We start from the raw sequence: 19077 nt of genomic DNA on the forward strand, positions 1-19077 counted from the left end.
CAGGCATTGGGATTTCTACCCAGAATTCAAATGGGCAGTGGAGACTGCGGGAACTGTGGAATAGCTACCCACAGTGCAACGCTCCAGAAGTCGATCATTACCTCGGTACTGTGGACGCACTCCACCGACTACATGCACTTAGAGCATTTGTATGGGGACACACACAATCAACTGTATAAAAACGCTTTCTACAAAACTGATTTCTATAAATTCAACCTAATTTCGTAGTGTAGACAAGGCCACAGTGTATAAGTTGGTGGAGTTATCACCCTGCTGCAAAGAGTGCATACACACATTATATAGCCCAAACTTATCCACCTGCAAGGCTTTACTGGTAATTAAATACAAAAACCAAACATAAACCACAACCTAAGTTTCACATCAAGCTTGACTATTCCTAGGATTTTCTCACATGGCCTTGCCCAGCCCTTAGTTCCCACTGCCCTTAAAAAACACTCCAATCCTTCTTACTTCCTGATTGGAGCTAACATCCCCTGCCAATATGAGCCAGCTGTGATTACCCTGCATTTTTATGGTTCTAGCACCTGCATTTAGGCTTGCCCAACAGAGGAGCCCTGCATTGCTATAGAGAGTCATAGGGACTGTGACCTTGTTGCAAATGGATTGTCATCATCTTCTGTATTTCTCCTGTTCTTATCTCTTCTCATTCCCCCCCTCCGTCTTTCTACCTCCTCACCATCAATTTCCTCTCCTCAAGCTCTCATGTAGGGCACCTCAGACTTATACTTTCCCAGGTTCCTCCCTCACAGAAAATCCTCCGAGCCCCTTCTACCCCTCTTGGCTATGGCCAGTGAGCTATATGAGCAATTCTTTCACATTTCCAGATTCACTGTTGCCTCACTTGTCCTTCTAACTGGTAGAGAGAAAATGCATGAACGCTGCAGAAGCAAATATAGACAGGAAGAGACAAGCAGTGTTCCTTCCCGGCAGAAGGTGCTCAACAACATTGGCAAGTGCATCAGCCCTGCAGCATTCATAGCTTTTGGTGTGAAGCAACTGGTGAAAAACTCATTCAGCACTCAACCAGCTCAGTAATAGCACAGTAAATACCTTGACTTGCCCTGAAATTTCATATTTATGTAGTGCCTCCCATCCTGAAGGATTCCAAACACTTCAAACAAACTGAATAGTATAGATGTACAGTGTTCTTTCCCACCCAACAATGTGGTAAAGAGGATATTTCTGCTAAGGACAAAGGCAAACTGGAAGTGCCATGAGGTCTCTGAAGTCCATGCAGAGCTGACAGAAACATAGTTAATAGATTTTAACACCAGAAGGGACCACATTGTGATCATCATTCTAGAATGACCTTCTGCATAACATGGGGTAAAGAATTTCACCCAGTGATTCCTCCAGTTGAGAGAATTACTCATCCCTACAGGGAAGTGAACATGATCAAGTTCAATTACTTACGATTGAACTACAGATTATCTTTTAGAAAGACATTCAGTCTTGATTTCAAGACTACAAGTGATGATGAATTTAACACTTCCTTTGGTAAGCTGTCCCCATGGTCAATTACCCTCACTGTCAAAAATGTATTCCTCATTTAATTTTTTTTTAAACTTCAGTTTCCAGCCATTGGATCTTGTTATGCTTTTGTGCACTAAATTGAGGCCTGATATCTTATATATCATTTACCATCTCGCATTAAGATCAGATATCTTTGGCTTGTGTTAGGACTTAAAGGCCATGATCAAGCTGCCTCCGAATAGTCTCTTGTGTCTGATTGCGAGGTGTATTTTCTAAACCATTGTTGTAGCTCTTCTCTGAACCCCCATCAGAAAGACCAACACAGAGTAAGTTTCCTGCTGAAGAGTGAAGGCTGAGTCAAATCTGTGGTCTCAGGGGATGCTTTGGTCACTAATCTTTCCCCTATGGAATATCTCTGAAGTTATTAGAAATTAAGGAACATTTAAAAAAACCCTGTATTGAATTTTACTTTGAAATAAGCTTTGCTAGACAGTATTTATACTACAGAGGTATCCAAGCAACAAAAAGGAGAAACTCAAAGAACACTGAGTTTTGGCTCCACAAATACAGAAGCCTGGCTAGTTAGAAGCTTAAAGACAGACATGAGAACATTTTCTTCTTCATACTAAGAGTTTGCAGACAGTTTTCTCTTCAATTATTGGCTCATGGCAAGATTTTGAAATGCGCTTAACACTATGGGCCAAATTCATTGCTGGTGGAAGTCATAAGCCTTTTCTTAAAAATCTGCCATTACTGGTGTGTAGACAACTGTCAACAAGAAATTTATTTTTTAAAGTCATGATTCAGCAAAACATTTAAGTACATGCTTAAAATGAAGCACATGCTTAAGTATTTTACTAAATTAAGGCTATAAGCAGTACCTAGCACCGAAAAGAGCCTGGGCTAATTGTTAAATATACGTAAAATGTTGATGATGATCACAACAAAAGCAGTAGATTTTACCCTTTTAAATCTTCTGGATTCTCATTCTGCAACAGCTGCTCAGCTGGTATAAATCAGCACAGCTCCACTGAAGTCACTGGAGTTATGGCAATTTACACCAGCCGAGGTTCTGGTCTTTTCCATTCTAGACTGATAGCTCTCCTCCAGAAACATGTAGTTTAGCGTGATTTGATCTGATACAACCAATATTCACCTGGGCATCTCACTAGCGCAGGGACGCTGGAACAATTTTTAGAGTGGGGGTGCTGAGAACCAGTGAACCATACTGTAAACCCTATATATAAAATGGAATCCCCTTCAAGCCAGGGGGTGTGGCAGAACCCCTAGTTCCAGCACCTATGCACTAGCATTCAGGTTGTCCTCCATGAAAGATTTCTTATCTATCATGAGCACTTTTCCTTTCTTCTCTGTGCATGTTGGCTCCCAGAAGTATTTTAGTTCTCCTCATAAATAATATCCTGCCTTCTCTTTATTGCTTTTAAGAGCCTGTCCTGCTCCAATTGATGCAGAAAGCTACAGTCCACTTAACTCAGCAACACAGACAGCCAAAAGCACATCTCTACAGTGCTCCACTCTCTTCAAATACCATAGTGATGAGCGGGTGATGAAAACAAAGATAGACAGGATAGAACTGTACTGCACCAATCAGGGAATCAATCCTATGACATTATTCTCTTCTCACGTACACGAATGTAAATCAAGAATCACTTGCACTTGCAATGCCATTAACCTGAGAACAACTGTGTAAGAGAACAGAAACAGGTCCATAGGCTTACTGACTTCCATTACCTCATGGGAATTTCACATGCAAAAAAAATAAAAATAACGATCATCTACATTTATACTGAGTTTCCAGCAGTTTCCAGCCTCCTTTCCACTGTGCAAAGATGGCTCTCTGTTACACAACTAATGAGCTTTTGTCACTTCCTTTACTTTCTTAGATGCTCTACACTTACTTTTGAAAAGTTTCCATTTGGCTAAACTACCAAATTTTACAGATTACTCCATCTTCAGCAGAATCACAAAAGCATGAAGTTCATCCCTCTTTGTGCATGAAGACCGATGCATGCCTGGAACTCTTTCTGTGAGATTAAGTGGGGGAAATATAGTGCCTGCACTCCAGTCCCAGAGCTCAATATACAGGAATTAACAGCAAGATGCTGGGTTCTCCCTTATCCACTTCTTACAAGCTATTGACTGCCCCAATAGAGCTTAACTGGAGGCATAAAATGACCATGATTTTCAGAGTTTTCAGCACATGCTGCCAGCAACTGCCCACATTCTTTACCATTCCCAAAACACTTAACTAAGATCAAAGTCTATTCTGACAGTTACACTTGTCATACCTGGGCAATTTGTATGCTGTTTCACACAGCTATTAACTTGCCATCAAGCAATCAGTTCCCTTAACCAACTCATCATATCATTGATAATTTTAATTACTACCTTTAAAACAAACCATGGTGTATCATTTAAACAAACTGGTAATAAAAATATAGCATTTGTCCTTTTTTCAGTTTGGTTTGAACTGGTTTTATAATCAGAGAATTATATAGGATCATGGATCTGATATTTAATCAAAGCAGGAAAGCAACTGATTTATGTATCTGGGCTCTTTGCATACTAGCCATATTTAAAACATGTATTCCTACAACATCTACTCCTGCACCGACTGAGAGATAACAGGGCCATAATGAACACCTGTGTTTATGCCATACCAAAACCATGCTTTTCTTCTGAGTTGTAACAATGCTGTACCAATTGCCTGTGCCCTAAACTATGTATAATGATATTGTTCCAAAAATAGTATCATTTGTACCATTTACTTGTATATCTACTGCTGTATGTACGATAGATAGATAGATAGATAGATAGATAGATAGATAGATAGATAGATAGATAGATAGATAGATAGATAGATAGATAGATAGATAGATAGATAGATAGATAGATAGATCCATGTGTGGCACTCTGTACTTCAAAGCAGCACCCTGGAACCCCCATATTCACCCGTGTCATATAATTATGATATATTTCATACAAAGCATGTCATGTAAGATATCATATGAAAGGTCATGATTTGCTGAAACCCATTGTTCTGACCAAATATGTATATCATTAGTGTGTATGAAGTTAAGAGATTTTGCTGTATGGTTGTTCCGAAATATGTTGTAAGTCTGAGAGTCTCCACTGCAAGTTCCACAGTGACAACAAGGGTAATAAATGACCACTGATCAGCTGGGAAGTTATAAACAAGGGATTTACAATACTGTAAGAGGATTGCACAAGCATCACACAATGGGGGATTGCTCAACTCCATGACTCAGCAAAGCCCAGCAGGACATGTCTGGGCTAGTGTTTTCCAGGCACATGGACTGAGGATATAAAATAAGGGACAGTGGCATTGTGCCTCTCTCCTCCCCCACCTATGCTGGAAGCAACAAGAATTCTGGGAAGACAAAGACTTCAACTAAGTAGACTGGTCCCAGGCTTAAAAGGGGAAGCCTGTGTATTAAGAACTATAACATCCAGTGGGGTGAGAAAACTGCTTGATCCAACTACTGCCTAGTGTAATAAGGTTTAAGATGTAGACTGTATGCTTATCTTTTATTTTCTTTGATAACTATCTCTGACCTTCTCCACATTGAGGGAGGGGCACACTGGGTAACAAATGTACACTGGTCAGGCTTCTGACCAGGGCAAGATGGTACAGTTCTGGGGTGCAAGACTGGCGGGAACTGGCTGGTGCCTTTCTCTGTGTGATTCGTGAATGGCTTAGGTTGCATTCATACAACCTGGCTGGGTGTGGGGCTCCACATGCTGTTTGTGTTGAGGGATAACAGCACCTGGAGGGGTTCACTGCTTGTCACTGGCAAAGCACAGTGAAAGACAGTCCAGGCTGGAGAGTTAAGTGGGCACTGCGGTATCCCAGTTTCAGACTGTATCCCAGGGATTCCGTCACACCATGTACATAATTTTCCTCTGCACCAACCTGTCAAGACTTTTTAAAGTGTGGGGGGAAGGGGAAGGAATGAAATAAGCCAAAAATAAACAATTTTGCTACTTACTTGCTCATCTGTTGGTTTTTTTTAATTCTCCCAACAACCTTAAAATCAAATAAATTATTTACTAGTGACAGATGGGGTTAAGCTTTAGATATTATCATGACAGCATAGTGCTCACCATTGATCTATATGAGTATGGCAGGTAATGTACAAAAATTTAACAGTATCTCTTCTGCCACACTCCCTCCCACACTGCCACATTAGATGCTAATATTATATCCCTGATTTCTGGGACTAGAACATATCACTCATTTTCCCTCCAGCTCACTTAGTTCTATGTTGGTTCCAGTAGGCAATAGTTCCAAGACTACAGCTTAAGAAGCCATTCCAGAAGCAGAGCCCTAACTGTGTCATGCGAGGTTTACAGTAAAAAAGATCTCCCAGTATCTCTGTACTGATACACCTATATCAACAAACCCTCCTAATGTAGACACAGTTTATAAATGGCAAAAAAAAAAAAAAAGGGGGGGGGTGCTTTTGCTCTGGTTCCCCAAGCAAAATAAGCTATACCGGTAAAAGTATACGCTGGTATAACTGAATCTACACTAGAGCTTTTGCCAATATGGAAATTTGGGGGAAAGAGGGAAATCATACCCGTAAGTGACACTACTAGACCAGAAAAAGTTTTTAGTGTAGACTTGGCCTTAGTAACTGGCCACGAAGCTGTTCACCTAAATCGAGCAACTGCTACTATTTTCTCCCCTCTCTCTCTCCTTCCCTTGAAGTGTAAGTGAAATAATCATTTCCTCGGCCTGGTATAATAAAATTTAGAAATTCCTAAATTAGTTTTAATTGCACTTTGTTGCCAGAATATAGGACTACTGGGCGAAATATCAGATTACTCGCAAAGAACTGTAAATTGCTAGACTGCTGATACAGCACGGTGCTAACACACACCTGATGGAAAATCACCGCGGTCCCTTCTCTTCAAATCAGGCATAACCCACACCACTAAATGAATCAATGGGTGCAATGAATGATCAATACCTCTAAAATATCAAACCTCAGGTGTCTGAAGCTGGGCACCAAAAATTAATGCACTTTTGAAAATTTAGGCTAGATTTAGCGCTGTTATAATGCTGTCAGCTAGAAAAGAAAAGGGGTCAGGAAAAAAATGAAGGAAAAAGAAACAGAACAGGACTTTAAGGAGGCTTGTGGTGATCTCAGCAATCAGAAATGGATCATATGCATTCCCTTCTTTTCCATTTTCCTGGCTGGGTTATGCATTGCTACAGTAACTAAATCAGAAAGACTTACATTTGTCACTTTAAGAAAAGGAGTACTTGTGGCACCTTAGAGACTAACCAATTTATTTGAGCATAAGCTTCCGTGAGCTACAGCTCACTTCATCCGATGCACCTGTATTCTTTTTGCGAATAAAGACTAACACGGCTGCTACGCTGAAATTTGTCACTTTAAGAGTGATCAATCTGTTCTGAAGGACCAAGAGGAGTGTCCTCTAGATTCCAATTTTGCAACCCTTTTGCTGCAAATCATCCTCTCTCATGGGATTAGACCCATTGTTTTAACTGGGTTATAACACTGCAGTAGTTTTAGGTACTACTGAAATAATGGAACTATATGTGAGTGATGATAGCAAGATCTAGTCCTTAAAAATGTAGGCTGGTTTAAGCATTTAAAATAGCTACACATCTGCATATTACCATGAAAATGTACTTTTTATTCAGGTTATCTTCAGTACTTGAGCAGCGCTAAGAATTCCAGCTGACTAAATACACAGTGAAAGAGGTGCATCTGCTAATTCAGCAGTATGGGTTTTATGTTTCTCTTTTGTATCAAGTGAATCCTTCAGATGTCCTTTATACAACCTCCAATTGTCTGTGAGGCCCGGAACGCTTCTTTATTATTTAGAAGTATCCATCCAGACTACACTCCCCTTAAATGCTTCTTTTTAAAATCAATGTACTTTTTTTTATTAAGGTCCCAGACATCTTACCTGACAGAGGTTCATGAAAGAGATTCTGGAAAAGATTATTCTCAGTAGTATCTTTTAAATGTACGAATGAGCCTTTTTAGCTTTGATAAGGGTGCAAAATTTACATCATTGCTTTATATTCCTTTGTTACTGATTTTGGACTCAATGCTTTATTTTGACTTGTATATTTTTACTGGATACTTCATAAACTGAAGAAGCAGAAACTTTGGTAATAGGGATATGTTAGACAGATAGCAAAGGCAAACAAATGTATGCCTAAAAAGTAATATAAACAGTAACTTAAGACAATTTCAGCCTTTCCCTTTTTTGATCTGGAGCTGTTTATTTGTGTTTTATCCAAATGACTAAATACTCTTGGGTAAAAAAATAAAATAAAATAAATGTCTACCACAATGCAGAGGTTCTCTGGGGGCCTAGAGAACAAATGGGGGTAGTCCAAATTCAGGCTGAAGTATTATGGCCAAGGGCTACAGTGTATCTACCCACATAGGACAGACTCACTTTGTAGCTGCCCAGCATATCTCCTGTATGAATTTTTCTGTCCTCAGCCGAAAAACCCACCTATTACCCTTCTTAACAACAACAACAAAAATACATGAACAGGATAAATTCTTTAAAGACTTTATTTCCTACAATTTGCTTATGGAAGCAACTCAAGCTGTTGACAATAAACGATGAGCTATGCATGGCTTAGGTCTTGTCTATCTAAAAGACCACTTCTGTCCCCACGCACAACCATGACATTTAAGGTCAGATGAGGCTGTTAACACTCCCTAGACATGAATGCTTTGTGGCCTCAGTATCCTAACTCCTACTTTCTCAGGTAAACCTGAGGGACAAAGATTAACATTTAAAATGTGGAGTTAGGCGAAATTTGGGCTAATTCTTTATTAACATCTAGTTGAGAAATGGAATATTTTGGAGGTGGCATACTTTTTCTAACATTGCTTCCCAAGAATGTGCTAGGCGGCAGATGGCATTTGAACCAGTAGGATTATACACACTGACTACAGAAGCATGGGTTGTGCAGTCTCTAATGCCTGCAGCAGTGCCATGCTTTACTACCATTACTTACAGGGGTGCACAAAGAATCACGGTCTGTTTTGTAAGACTAATGCTGGATTTGTGATGCACATCAGACTGTTTTGTGATAGGGTAGGATAACAGGAACATGGAGATATGCATTTTACAAAGAGCAGTACATTGACAGGAGAAAATTCCACAGACTTAATGATGAATCTCACTGTATCTGTATTCAAATGGTTGTAACAACCAGAGCTGTTTAATCATTTTAGAAGAAAAGCCATTCTTAACAGCAAAACTGAGCAAAGCGCTCCATTTCTCTAAAAGGGAAATTAAAGACATTGTCCATTTATGGAAAACTAAATAAAACTACCCTTTTCAAGGATCTTTGTGTTATCGGCCCTATCCTGAAAGGCTGGTATATGGTGCTTGTGATTTTTAAGTTTTTACCTGACTGACACTTCTATATGTAGGGTACGTTGAGAGACTATAGATTCTCACTAATCTGATGTTTAATTTCATCTGAAATTTTGAAGCAAGAAATCTCTTCCAAAGTTTAATCTAATGCATTTCTAAAAAGCCTACAGTCCTTAAATCATAGCGCTATAAGCATGTTTGGAAAACAATTTCTTTCCTAAGATTTAATAATGGGAAATATCATTGGTTACAAGACCCTATGTTAATTTTGTTGGAATCTAGCGCTATACCACTTGGAAGACTAGTCAGTTCTGCTAGAGCGAATACAATTTTGTCCATCCAAAGAGGGATCAAGGTGCCAACATGCTATCATAAGGATCAGAAGAACTAAAGTTAATAAACATTTGACTGGCAATGACAGCCTACTAGTGCATGCCTTGTGTACGAAGGTGTCAAGGTACAAATCTTAGTCAAATATATCTTCTAATTATCCTGTCACTTCGAAGAAACGGAGATGTCTTGAAAAAGCTAAATGTTCCTGGGTGATCTTTAGCTGTAGTTATCTAGGGCTCCTGTCATTCATGTAAAAATGAGGAGTCCTTATTTTGGCATAAGCTTTCGTGGGCTAGAACCCACTTCGTCAGATGCATGGAATGGAAAATACAGTAGCAAGTATAAATACACAGCACATGAAAAGATGGGAGTTGCCTTACCAAGTGGGAGGTCAGTCTAATGAGACAATTCAATTAAGAGTAGGCTACCAAGGGAGGAAAAATCACTTTTGTAGTGGTAATGAGAGTAGCCCATTTCAAACAGTTGACAAGAAGGTGTGAGTAAGAGTAGGGGGAAATTAGTATGTGCCAGCAATGCCCCTCTGCCATGTACATTGGCCAAACCAGACAGTCTCTATGCAAAAGAATAAATGGACACAAATCATAGAATCATAGAATATCAGGGTTGGAAGGGACCTCAGGAGGTCATCTAGTCCAACCCCCTGCTCAAAACAGGGCCAATCATCCCAGCCAGGGCTTTGTCAAGTCTGACCTTAAAAACTTCTAAGGAAGGAGATTCCACCACCTCCCTAGGTAATGCAGTCCAGTGTTTCACCACTCTCCTAGTGAAAAAGTTTTTCCTAATATCCAACCTAAATCTCCCACACTGCAACTTGAGACCATTACTCCTTGTTCTGTCATCTGCTACCACTGAGAACAGTCTAGAGCCATCCTCTTTGGAACCCCCTTTCAGGTAGTTGAAAGCAGCTATCAAATCCCCCTCATTCTTCTCTTCCGTAGACTAAACACCCCCAGTTCCCTCATCCACTCCTCATAACTCATGAGTTCCAGTCCCCTAATCATTTTTGCTGCCCTCCGCTGGACTCTTTCCAATTCTTCCACATTCTTCTTGTAGTGTGGGGCCCAAAACTGGACACAGTACTCCAGATGAGGCCTCACCAGTGTCAAATAGAGGGGAACGATTACGTCCCTCGATCTGCTGGCAATGCCCCTACTTATACAGCCCAAAATGCCATTGGTCTTCTTGGCAACAAGGGCATACTGTTGACTCATATCCAGCTTCTCGTCCACTGTAACCCCTAGGTCCTTTTCTGCAGAACTGCTGCCGAGCTATTCGGTCCCTAGTCTGTAGCGGTACATTGGATTCTTCCGTCCTAAGTGCAGGACTCTGCACTTGTCCTTGTTGAACCTCATCAGATTTCTTTTGGCCCAATCCTCCAATTTGTCTAGGTCCCTCTGGATCCTATCCCTACCCTCCAGCATATCTACCTCTCCTCCCAGTTTAGCGTCATCTGCAAACTTGCTGATCCACACCATCCTCCAGATCATTTATGAAGATATTGAACAAAACCGGCCCCAGGACCGACCCTTGGGGCACTCCACTTGATACCGGCTGCCAACTAGACATGGAGCCATTGATCACTACCCATTGAGCCTGACAATCTAGCCAGCTTTCTATCCACCTTATAGTCCATTCATCCAGCCCATACTTCTTTAACTTGCTGGCAAGAATACTGTGGGAGACAGTGTCAAAAGCTTTGCTAAAGTCAAGGAACAACATGTCCACTGCTTTCCCTTCATCCACAGAACCAGTCATCTTGTCATAGAAGGCAATTAGATTAGTCAGGCATGACTTGCCCTTGGTGAATCCATGCTGACTGTTCCTGATCACTTTCCTCTCGTCTAAGTGCTTCAGAATTGATTCCTTGAGGACCTGCTCCATGATTTTTCCAGGGACTGAGGTGAGGCTGTAATTCCCAGGATCCTCCTTCTTCCCTTTTTTAAAGATGGGCACTACATTAGCCTTTTTCCAGTCGTCCGGGACTTCCCCCGATCGCCATGAGTTTTCAAAGATAAATCTGACATCAGGAATTACAACATTCAAAAACCAGTAGGAGAACACTTCAGTCTCTCCGGTCACTCAATAATAGACCTAAAAGTGGCAATTCTTCAACAAAAAAAGTTCAAAAACAGACTCCAACGTGAAACTGCAGAACTGGAATTAATTTGCAAACTGGACACCATCAAATTAGGCCTGAATAAAGTCTGGGAATGGTTGGGTCATTACAAAACCTAATTTTCCCCACACGAATTTCCCCCTCCTGTTACTCACACCTTTTTGTCAACTGTCTGAAATGGGCCATTCTCATTACCACTACAAAAATAATTTTTCCTCCCTTGGTAGCCTACTGTTAACTGAATTATCTTATTAGACTGACCTCCCACTTGGTAAGGCAACTCCCATCTTTTCATGTGCTGTTAATTTATATCTACTACTGTGTTTTCTACTCCATGCATCTGATGAAGTGGGTTCTAGCCCACAAAAGCTTATGCCGAAATAAATTCGTTAGTCTCTAAGGTGCCAGAAGGATTCCTCGTTGTTTTTGCTGATACAGACCAACACGGCTACCACGCTGAAACCTATCATTCACGTATCACTTCAGGAAAGAAATAGTTGCCATCAGGAGATGGCCATATTGAAAAAGGACCCTGCTCTATAATCTGGTGAACTTCTTTGATCCGGAACATCCAGAAAGAGCCAGTGTTCATCTAAATTCAATTTGCTAGCAGAGGGTGAGGAGCTAGCAGGTGGGTAAAATATTTTCGGAGATAGATGATTTGATTAAAAAACACAAAAGGGAACAGAAGAACTCTTTCTCTGGTGAAGCTGTGTACCAAAGCCCAATGAAATCAGTGGAAACACTTGCACTGACTTCAACGGGCATTTGATCGGGTCCTAGAATACCTCTGCTCTTGTTTTCTAGGAACACCTCTGAACCTTGTAGAGTTCATTTAAAGGTTCTGAACTGATGTGGGGAGAGAATGGATGATTTGAATATATTTTACTTATCTTTAACTTCTATCATAACAAAGGCCTAGAATTCTCCCCACCATCCCCTCCATATACGCATCACTGGAGATAGCTAAGATTGGGTGGATAATTAGCAGTTCAAGCTTTAGGCTTAATGGAAGAGGAACAGGTCAACAAAACCATCCCATATACTACCCAGATTAATAAGAGAACAGTGAGGATACACAGTCCTAGTCTGATGGAGGATTAATTTCTGGCCAAAGTGTTGTCTGTTGGTAACAGTGAATTCTGCTGCATCAAAAGAAGTAAAATTATGTATAAGTATTTTCTTTCAAGAGTGTGGGGTCTTGTTGGCAACAACAATAACGGTTCACATTACTGTATGCTTAGTCATAAAGATGAGCTGTTATGGGAGCAGCTGAGGTCCTTCCCTTCTCTCTATCACATCCTGCAATGACGGTGATGACTGGCTCAGCCAAATAAGTAAATACGTACATTGTCAATGATGCAAAAACACATCTGCCAACAGAGACTAGAGATGAAAAGGAGTTAAATATTTCTGAGATGGTAGTGTCAATACTAATAATTTTATAGATGCATGGATTGCAAGCCCAGAAGGAACCACAATGATTATCTAGTCTGACCAGCTGCACAACAGAGCCATAGTATTTTACCCAGCAATTCCTGCATCTAGTCCAATAACTTATGACTGAACTAGTGCATATCTTTCAGAAAAAGAACTAGTCTTCGTTTAAAGACCTCGAGTGATGGTTTAAAGACCTCACATTCCTTATTTGTCTACTCTAATGGTTAACTACCCTCACCCCCTGTTAAAAATTTGAAACTGCATGTCTGCCTGGTGAGACTGGAAGAAAGGTCATCCATCAGGCAGAGAAGCAGAAAATGTATTTGAAGTGGTGCCTGCAGTATTGGTTCAGACTATAACTAGAACCTTTGATCTGAAATAAAGCTCTGTGATGCCAGTATTTCAAGCAGTGCTGCACCAGTGGAAGGAACAAGCCAAGTCTCTGGCTATGATTACACTACAGCTTAAGTTGACATAAGTTATGTTGCTCAGGGGTGTGAATTAGCCAATCACCTGACCAACATAACTTACGTTGACTTAAGTGCTGCTGTGGACAGTGCTATGTTGGCGGGAGAGCTTCTCCCACCAACACAGCTGCTGCCATTCATTAAGGGTAGATTAACTCAACAGAAGAGCTCTCTCCCATCGGCTTAAGGCGGCTACACAGACAGCATCAGTGTAGCTGTACTGCTGTAAACTCTCTAGTGTAGCCATAGCATCTGTGTCACAAGGTGCTCACAATGCCAACAATAAAATGCAAAGTCAAAGAGGCAAAAGTGTATAAAAATTCTAATAATGGTGAGTAATGCCCATAAAACCCTAATCAATTCCCCTACTAGAGAAGTGAGTATGTTTAAATATAGCTGCATATCAAATCTGCTCTGCTTTGAAACTGGTGTCTCTTTTAGATTATCTGAATTATTTAAGTACCTACTTATATCTCCTTTAAGTGATTGTTTCATGCTTATTATTTATTACTCAGATAGGGTGTGATCTAGCTGCCATGGAACTCACTGAAACAACTGACTTCAATGGGAGCTATATCAGGTGCCTAATTCCTGCTAGTAATATTTGTAAGAAAAATACCATCAAATCTACTGGATAAAAGTAAAACGCAGAATATTGTATCTTGGTAGTAGTAAAATGCCATTTGTTTCTTATGTAATATCAAACTTTAAAGGTCACAGGGCCTGATTCTGATCTCACACTGGAGTCACTGCTATTTGAGTCACTGTCGCTTAGATCAAGAATCAGGCCCTAATTTTAAAAAAAAAATTAGTTAAAAAAAATCTCACCATTTCAGGGCAGACATTTACCCTATAACTTCAAATTCACACTGGGCAGATGTAATCTGAGAGTGTCAATAAAAAATACAGGTCTTCTGAAAGTAACAAAGTTTAGGATTAAGACCCAGTGCCTCATCCCTTTCATAAGTAGTTCCTCTGAAGTCAACAGGCTAATCACAAGAGTAAGAGCTGCAAGAGCTGGCCTTTATTTAGCTGCATGGACCATTTCATATTCCTGTCACCCAGCTCTAAGCCTGATACTGTATGATCCTTAGAAACATCAAGGTGATATGAGCCCTCAACTCCCACTAACGTCAATAGGTGGACTGAAGGTGCTCAGCACCTTTCAGGATTCGTCCCAGAGTTTGCTCCTAATGAATAAAAGCAGATAGTATCTATACCTTGCTAAAATAAATTTTATAAATAAAATATTTTCAGACATTAGCAATTGTTGTATTTGTAATTGTTCTTCTAATCAAAATTCCAATGACCAGGAACCTCAGCACATTTTGAGCCATTTTTTCCTGCTCACAGTATGTCCCACACTACTGAGGCATTTTGTTCAGAGGTCAGGAATGTGGACATGCTACCATGGGATTCAAGAAATCATTTACAGAGTGCATAAAAATGTCTTTGCAGTACAGTGCCTCAGAGCTAAGAGGGCATGACATAATATCTTTGCTACTCAAATATACTTGGTTAATGTGCAAACTTTAATATGCAATAATCACATGCCTTTAAACAAAAAAAAAATAAAGTCAAATACAACTTGCATGATGATCAGAATGTAGTTAGAAAGGAAACTGCATGAATTTTAGAAACTTTATTAATTTAAATAATTGTATATCTTTGTCAAAACTTACTATTGATAGCAAAAGCCTTAAAATATAGCATTTCTCCATTTAAGGACAGCTTGAGCATTTTAAACCTTGCTCACAGAAGAGATTGTGAAACTGTGAAAGTTATACTGTCCTTCAGATTCCTTTAGGATCTAGAAATTAATGTTGCTGGCTGTGTTATACATTATGGGACCATGAATCAAAATAATTTGAATATGGAGCCAAAATTTTAAAAAATGTGAAGGTTTCCATCTGATGTATGTAACTGAAGTAGTTTTGATTTCTAGACTTGCTTCCATAGCAGACTAGTCAAAACACTGCTTTAAATTTAATCAGAAGTTATATTCTAGCCGAGAAGGGCATGTGCATGATCCACCAGAGACCACCTACCTTGTAAAAAATGTAAATCAAAGTGGCTAAGAGTGACATTTCATAACAGTTTATTCAGAAAGACAATAAGAAAGTTAATGTGAGAATAAGACAGGTACTACTGCACTCTGGATTCTGACTGTGTGCATTTGGATAAACAAACTGATTAACACTGTTATCAGTTACTCCCATGTAAATCTGGAATAACTCCACTATTTCACTGGAGTTACTCTTGTTTAATACTGGTGTAACTGACAAAAGAATTTGGCCTTCTGTTGTCTTGTTTTTTAAGCAATAAGTCCATATTTCCCAAAAATATAATGTGTGTCTTCTGTACATGGAGATAGGAACTTATTTTGAGTTGCAGGACAAGTTTATACACCCATTAAAGTATTCTGTGAAGAACGGGTACAAACCTTCTGTTTCAACAATGCTATGTGTGAAAAACTGTTTAAAAATATTAAGCATCTATATGTATTTCCAAGACAATGATTAGAAATGTTACATTTTAAAGTATACTTATAACATTCAGCAGACAGAATAATCTAGCCAAATAATCACACTGGTTAAGTCCCTCCTTTTCAAAGAATTCAAATCATTTAGGGGAACTGACTCAGACTGCCTGAGAATTTTCACTTTCAGGCTCTGGAAAAGGAAAGTTAAACCAGAGCAAGGTATTTGGGCACGTCCATTGACTACAGTGGGCAATGAATGAGGCAGTTGATATTGTTAAGGTGCATTAAGGAGCCTCTTCCTTTACACTCTTTGTGTGGACATGATAAGGTAGAAAATAGGCCAGAATGGACCAGAAGAGAAGCTACTCACAGCCTGCCATATAGATTCAGATTTATAGCAGACCAACTTCTCTAGCTTATTCCAAGGACAGTACAGTATATGAGCTCTTCAAATTTAGTAGAATACTAAATTTATCCCAATTAGGCCATCAAGATTGAGGAAATGGGGAAATCATCAAAATATTATTTTCTTTTATCATCAGTGACCAAAAGTACATAATATAAAGCCAGGTTTGGTATCAAGGTGAATAGAAAGCTGACTAGATCGTTGGGCTCAAGGGATAGTGATCAATGGCTCGATATCTAGATGGCAGCCGGTATCAAGTGGAGTGCCCCAGGGGTCGGTCCTGGGGCCGGTTATGTTCAACATCTTTATTAATAATCTGGATGATGGGATGGATAATGGGACTCTCAGCAAGTTCGCAGATGACACTAAGCTGAAGGGAGAGGTAGATACACTAGAGGGTAGGGCTAAAGGGCAATTTAGGCAAATTGGAGGATTGGCCAAAAGAAATCTGATGAGGCTCAACAAGAACAAGTGCAAGTCCTGCACTTAGGACCATAGGCACCGACTTCTAATGGTGTCAGTGGGTGACCCACCCCAACTCCACCCCCTCATTCTAACCCCTTCCCCAAAGTCCCCGCCCCAACTCCGCCCCCCCGCCCCATTTGACTCTTTCCCTAAATCCCCGCCCTGACCCCGCGTCCTCCCCTGAGCGTGCCACGTTCCCACTCTTCCCCCCTCCCTCCTGGAGCTTGCTACAGCTGTTTGGCAGTGGCAAGCGCTTGGAGGTAGGCGGAGGAGCTGGGATGCATCGTGCTCAAGGGAGGAGGTGGAGGCAGAGAAGGAAGTGAGGTGGGGCGGGGAGCATGGCTGCCGGTGGGTGCAGAGCACGCACTAATTTTTCCCCGTGGGCGCTCCAGCCCCAGAGCACCCACAGAGTCAGCACCTATGCTTAGGACAGAAGAATCCTATGCACTGCTACAGGCTGGGGACCGACTGGCTAAGCGGCAGTTCTGCAGAAAAGATCTTGGGATTACAGTGAACGAGAAACTGGATATGAGTAAACAGTGTGCCCTTGTTGCCAAGAAGGCTAACGACATATTGGGCTGCATTAGTAGGAGCATTGCCAGCAGATCGAGGGAAGTGATTATTCCCCTCTATTCGGCCACATGATGAGGTGGTGAGGCCACATCTGGAGTATTGTGTCCAGTTTTGGGCCCCCCACTACAGAAAGGATGTGGAAAAATTGGAGAGAGTCCAGCGGAGGGCAACAAAAATGATTAGGGGGCTGGGGCACATGATTTACGAGGTAAGGTTGAGGGAACTGGGCTTATTTAGCCTGCAGAAGAGAAGAATGAGGGGGAATTTGATAGCAGCCTTCAATTACCTGAAGGGGGGTTCCAAACAGGATGGAGCTAGGCTGTTCTCAATGGTGGCAGATGATAAAACAAGGAGCAATGGTCTCAAGTTGCAGTGTGGGAGGTCTAGGCTGGATATTAGGAATAACTATTTCACTAGGAGGGTGGTGAAGCACTGGAATGGGTTACCTAGGAAGGTGGTGGAATCTCCATCCTTAGAGGTTTTTAAGGCCCGGGGTGATAACGCCCTGGCTGGGATGATTTAGTTGAGGTTGGTCCTGCTTTGAGCAGGGGGTTGGACTAGATGACCTCCTGAGGTCTCTTCCAATCCTAATCTTCTATGATTCTATCATCTACCACTTTGAAGTCTAAGCTGGTAAATAAAGGGCCAAAACCTGTCTACAACTACTTCCATGCAACACCACTGAAATCAAGCAGCTTAAATGGGTGTAAAATGAGCAGAGAATTTGGCCCTCAGTATGTCAGTTATTCAGTCTGAATCTCAATCTCCTACTTCTCAGGCTAGCAGGAGGCTGGAGAGGGGTATTGCTTCCATGGCAACCTTTATGGGCTGATTTGGAGAGGAAACTGTTCTGAAATGGGCCTGGTCAGTGCTTAATTTGTCCCAGGGCTGAGCCCCAGCACCTCCAAGCTTGGCAGTTCATAGAACCGCCACATCCGGGTTTGCTGCATCAGTTATGAATGTAAAAAAATTGCTTGAGCCCCGGCACCTCTTTCATTACAAAATTAAGCACTGAACCTGGTTCATACATGGTAAGGAAGGACTGTAGTCCAAGTGGGAGCCACTGCTAAGGGCATGTCACAAAGGCCCTACACTGGTAGTAGTCTCCTCCCAAGACACTACATATGAAATAAATAAGGTCTTCTACTCAGTTATATTAGTGCTTTGAGTCTTGGGCACCGGTACTTTCAGGCAGACAATGTAATGTTTTTAACAGGGGCAAATACATGCAAAACTCAAGGAGGAATATTTTAAACACATTGGAGTGTCACATCAAGCAATAATTCACTTGTATCACATCAGATTTCTACTGAATGGAAATCTTTTTTTGTTACCTACTTGCACTGAGTTCTCATCACTTGAATGCTTACCAGCTAGAGCCTTAATACGGGATCGCTCAAACAGTCGTGCAGAACTATTTTCATTGTCCCAGTCATCAACATCCCAGCGGTTATTCACATCACTGTATTGCTGTTGGATTTCAATATTGTCATAGTCTGTCGCTACTGTTGTTGTCATCTTGAACCTTCTTAACCTATCCTTGGCATCAGCTTCTCCTTAAACAGCTCTGTAGAAAGGAAAAAATAATGTGATCGCTTAAAACTATACACATACATTAAAAAGTCGCAATAAGATTCAAACTCAGGACTTTCAGCTTCAAACTCTTTGGGTTCCACTTGGTAAACTGAAGAAACAGCTCCAATATAATTCAGAAGTCTTAACAGCCTACCATCCTTACTGAAATCCACTGAATAATATTTACTCCCAGTAAAAAATAAATAAGGTCATCATGACTCTCAACCAAGGGAATGGAACATGCTAAATGGCACAATAAGACATTTTCATAGTTTTTATT

General features: G+C 40.8%; 1 protein-coding gene across 4 annotated transcripts in view; it reads right to left on the minus strand.

Annotated features, from left to right (window-relative positions):
* SPTBN1 (spectrin beta, non-erythrocytic 1) overlaps positions 1 to 19077 on the minus strand; it is a 214493-nt gene that overhangs the window by 132172 nt on the left and 63244 nt on the right. For all 4 annotated transcript variants that reach the window (XM_073339156.1, XM_073339157.1, XM_073339158.1 and 1 more), the window contains exon 2: positions 18593 to 18789. In XM_073339156.1, the coding sequence (XP_073195257.1) occupies positions 18593 to 18740 (148 nt within the window). In that variant the 5' untranslated portion in view covers positions 18741 to 18789. The remainder of the gene's footprint in view (positions 1 to 18592; positions 18790 to 19077) is intronic.

This window comes from Lepidochelys kempii, chromosome 3, assembly GCF_965140265.1.
Source record: "Lepidochelys kempii isolate rLepKem1 chromosome 3, rLepKem1.hap2, whole genome shotgun sequence".
NCBI classification, from domain to species: domain Eukaryota; kingdom Metazoa; phylum Chordata; order Testudines; family Cheloniidae; genus Lepidochelys; species Lepidochelys kempii.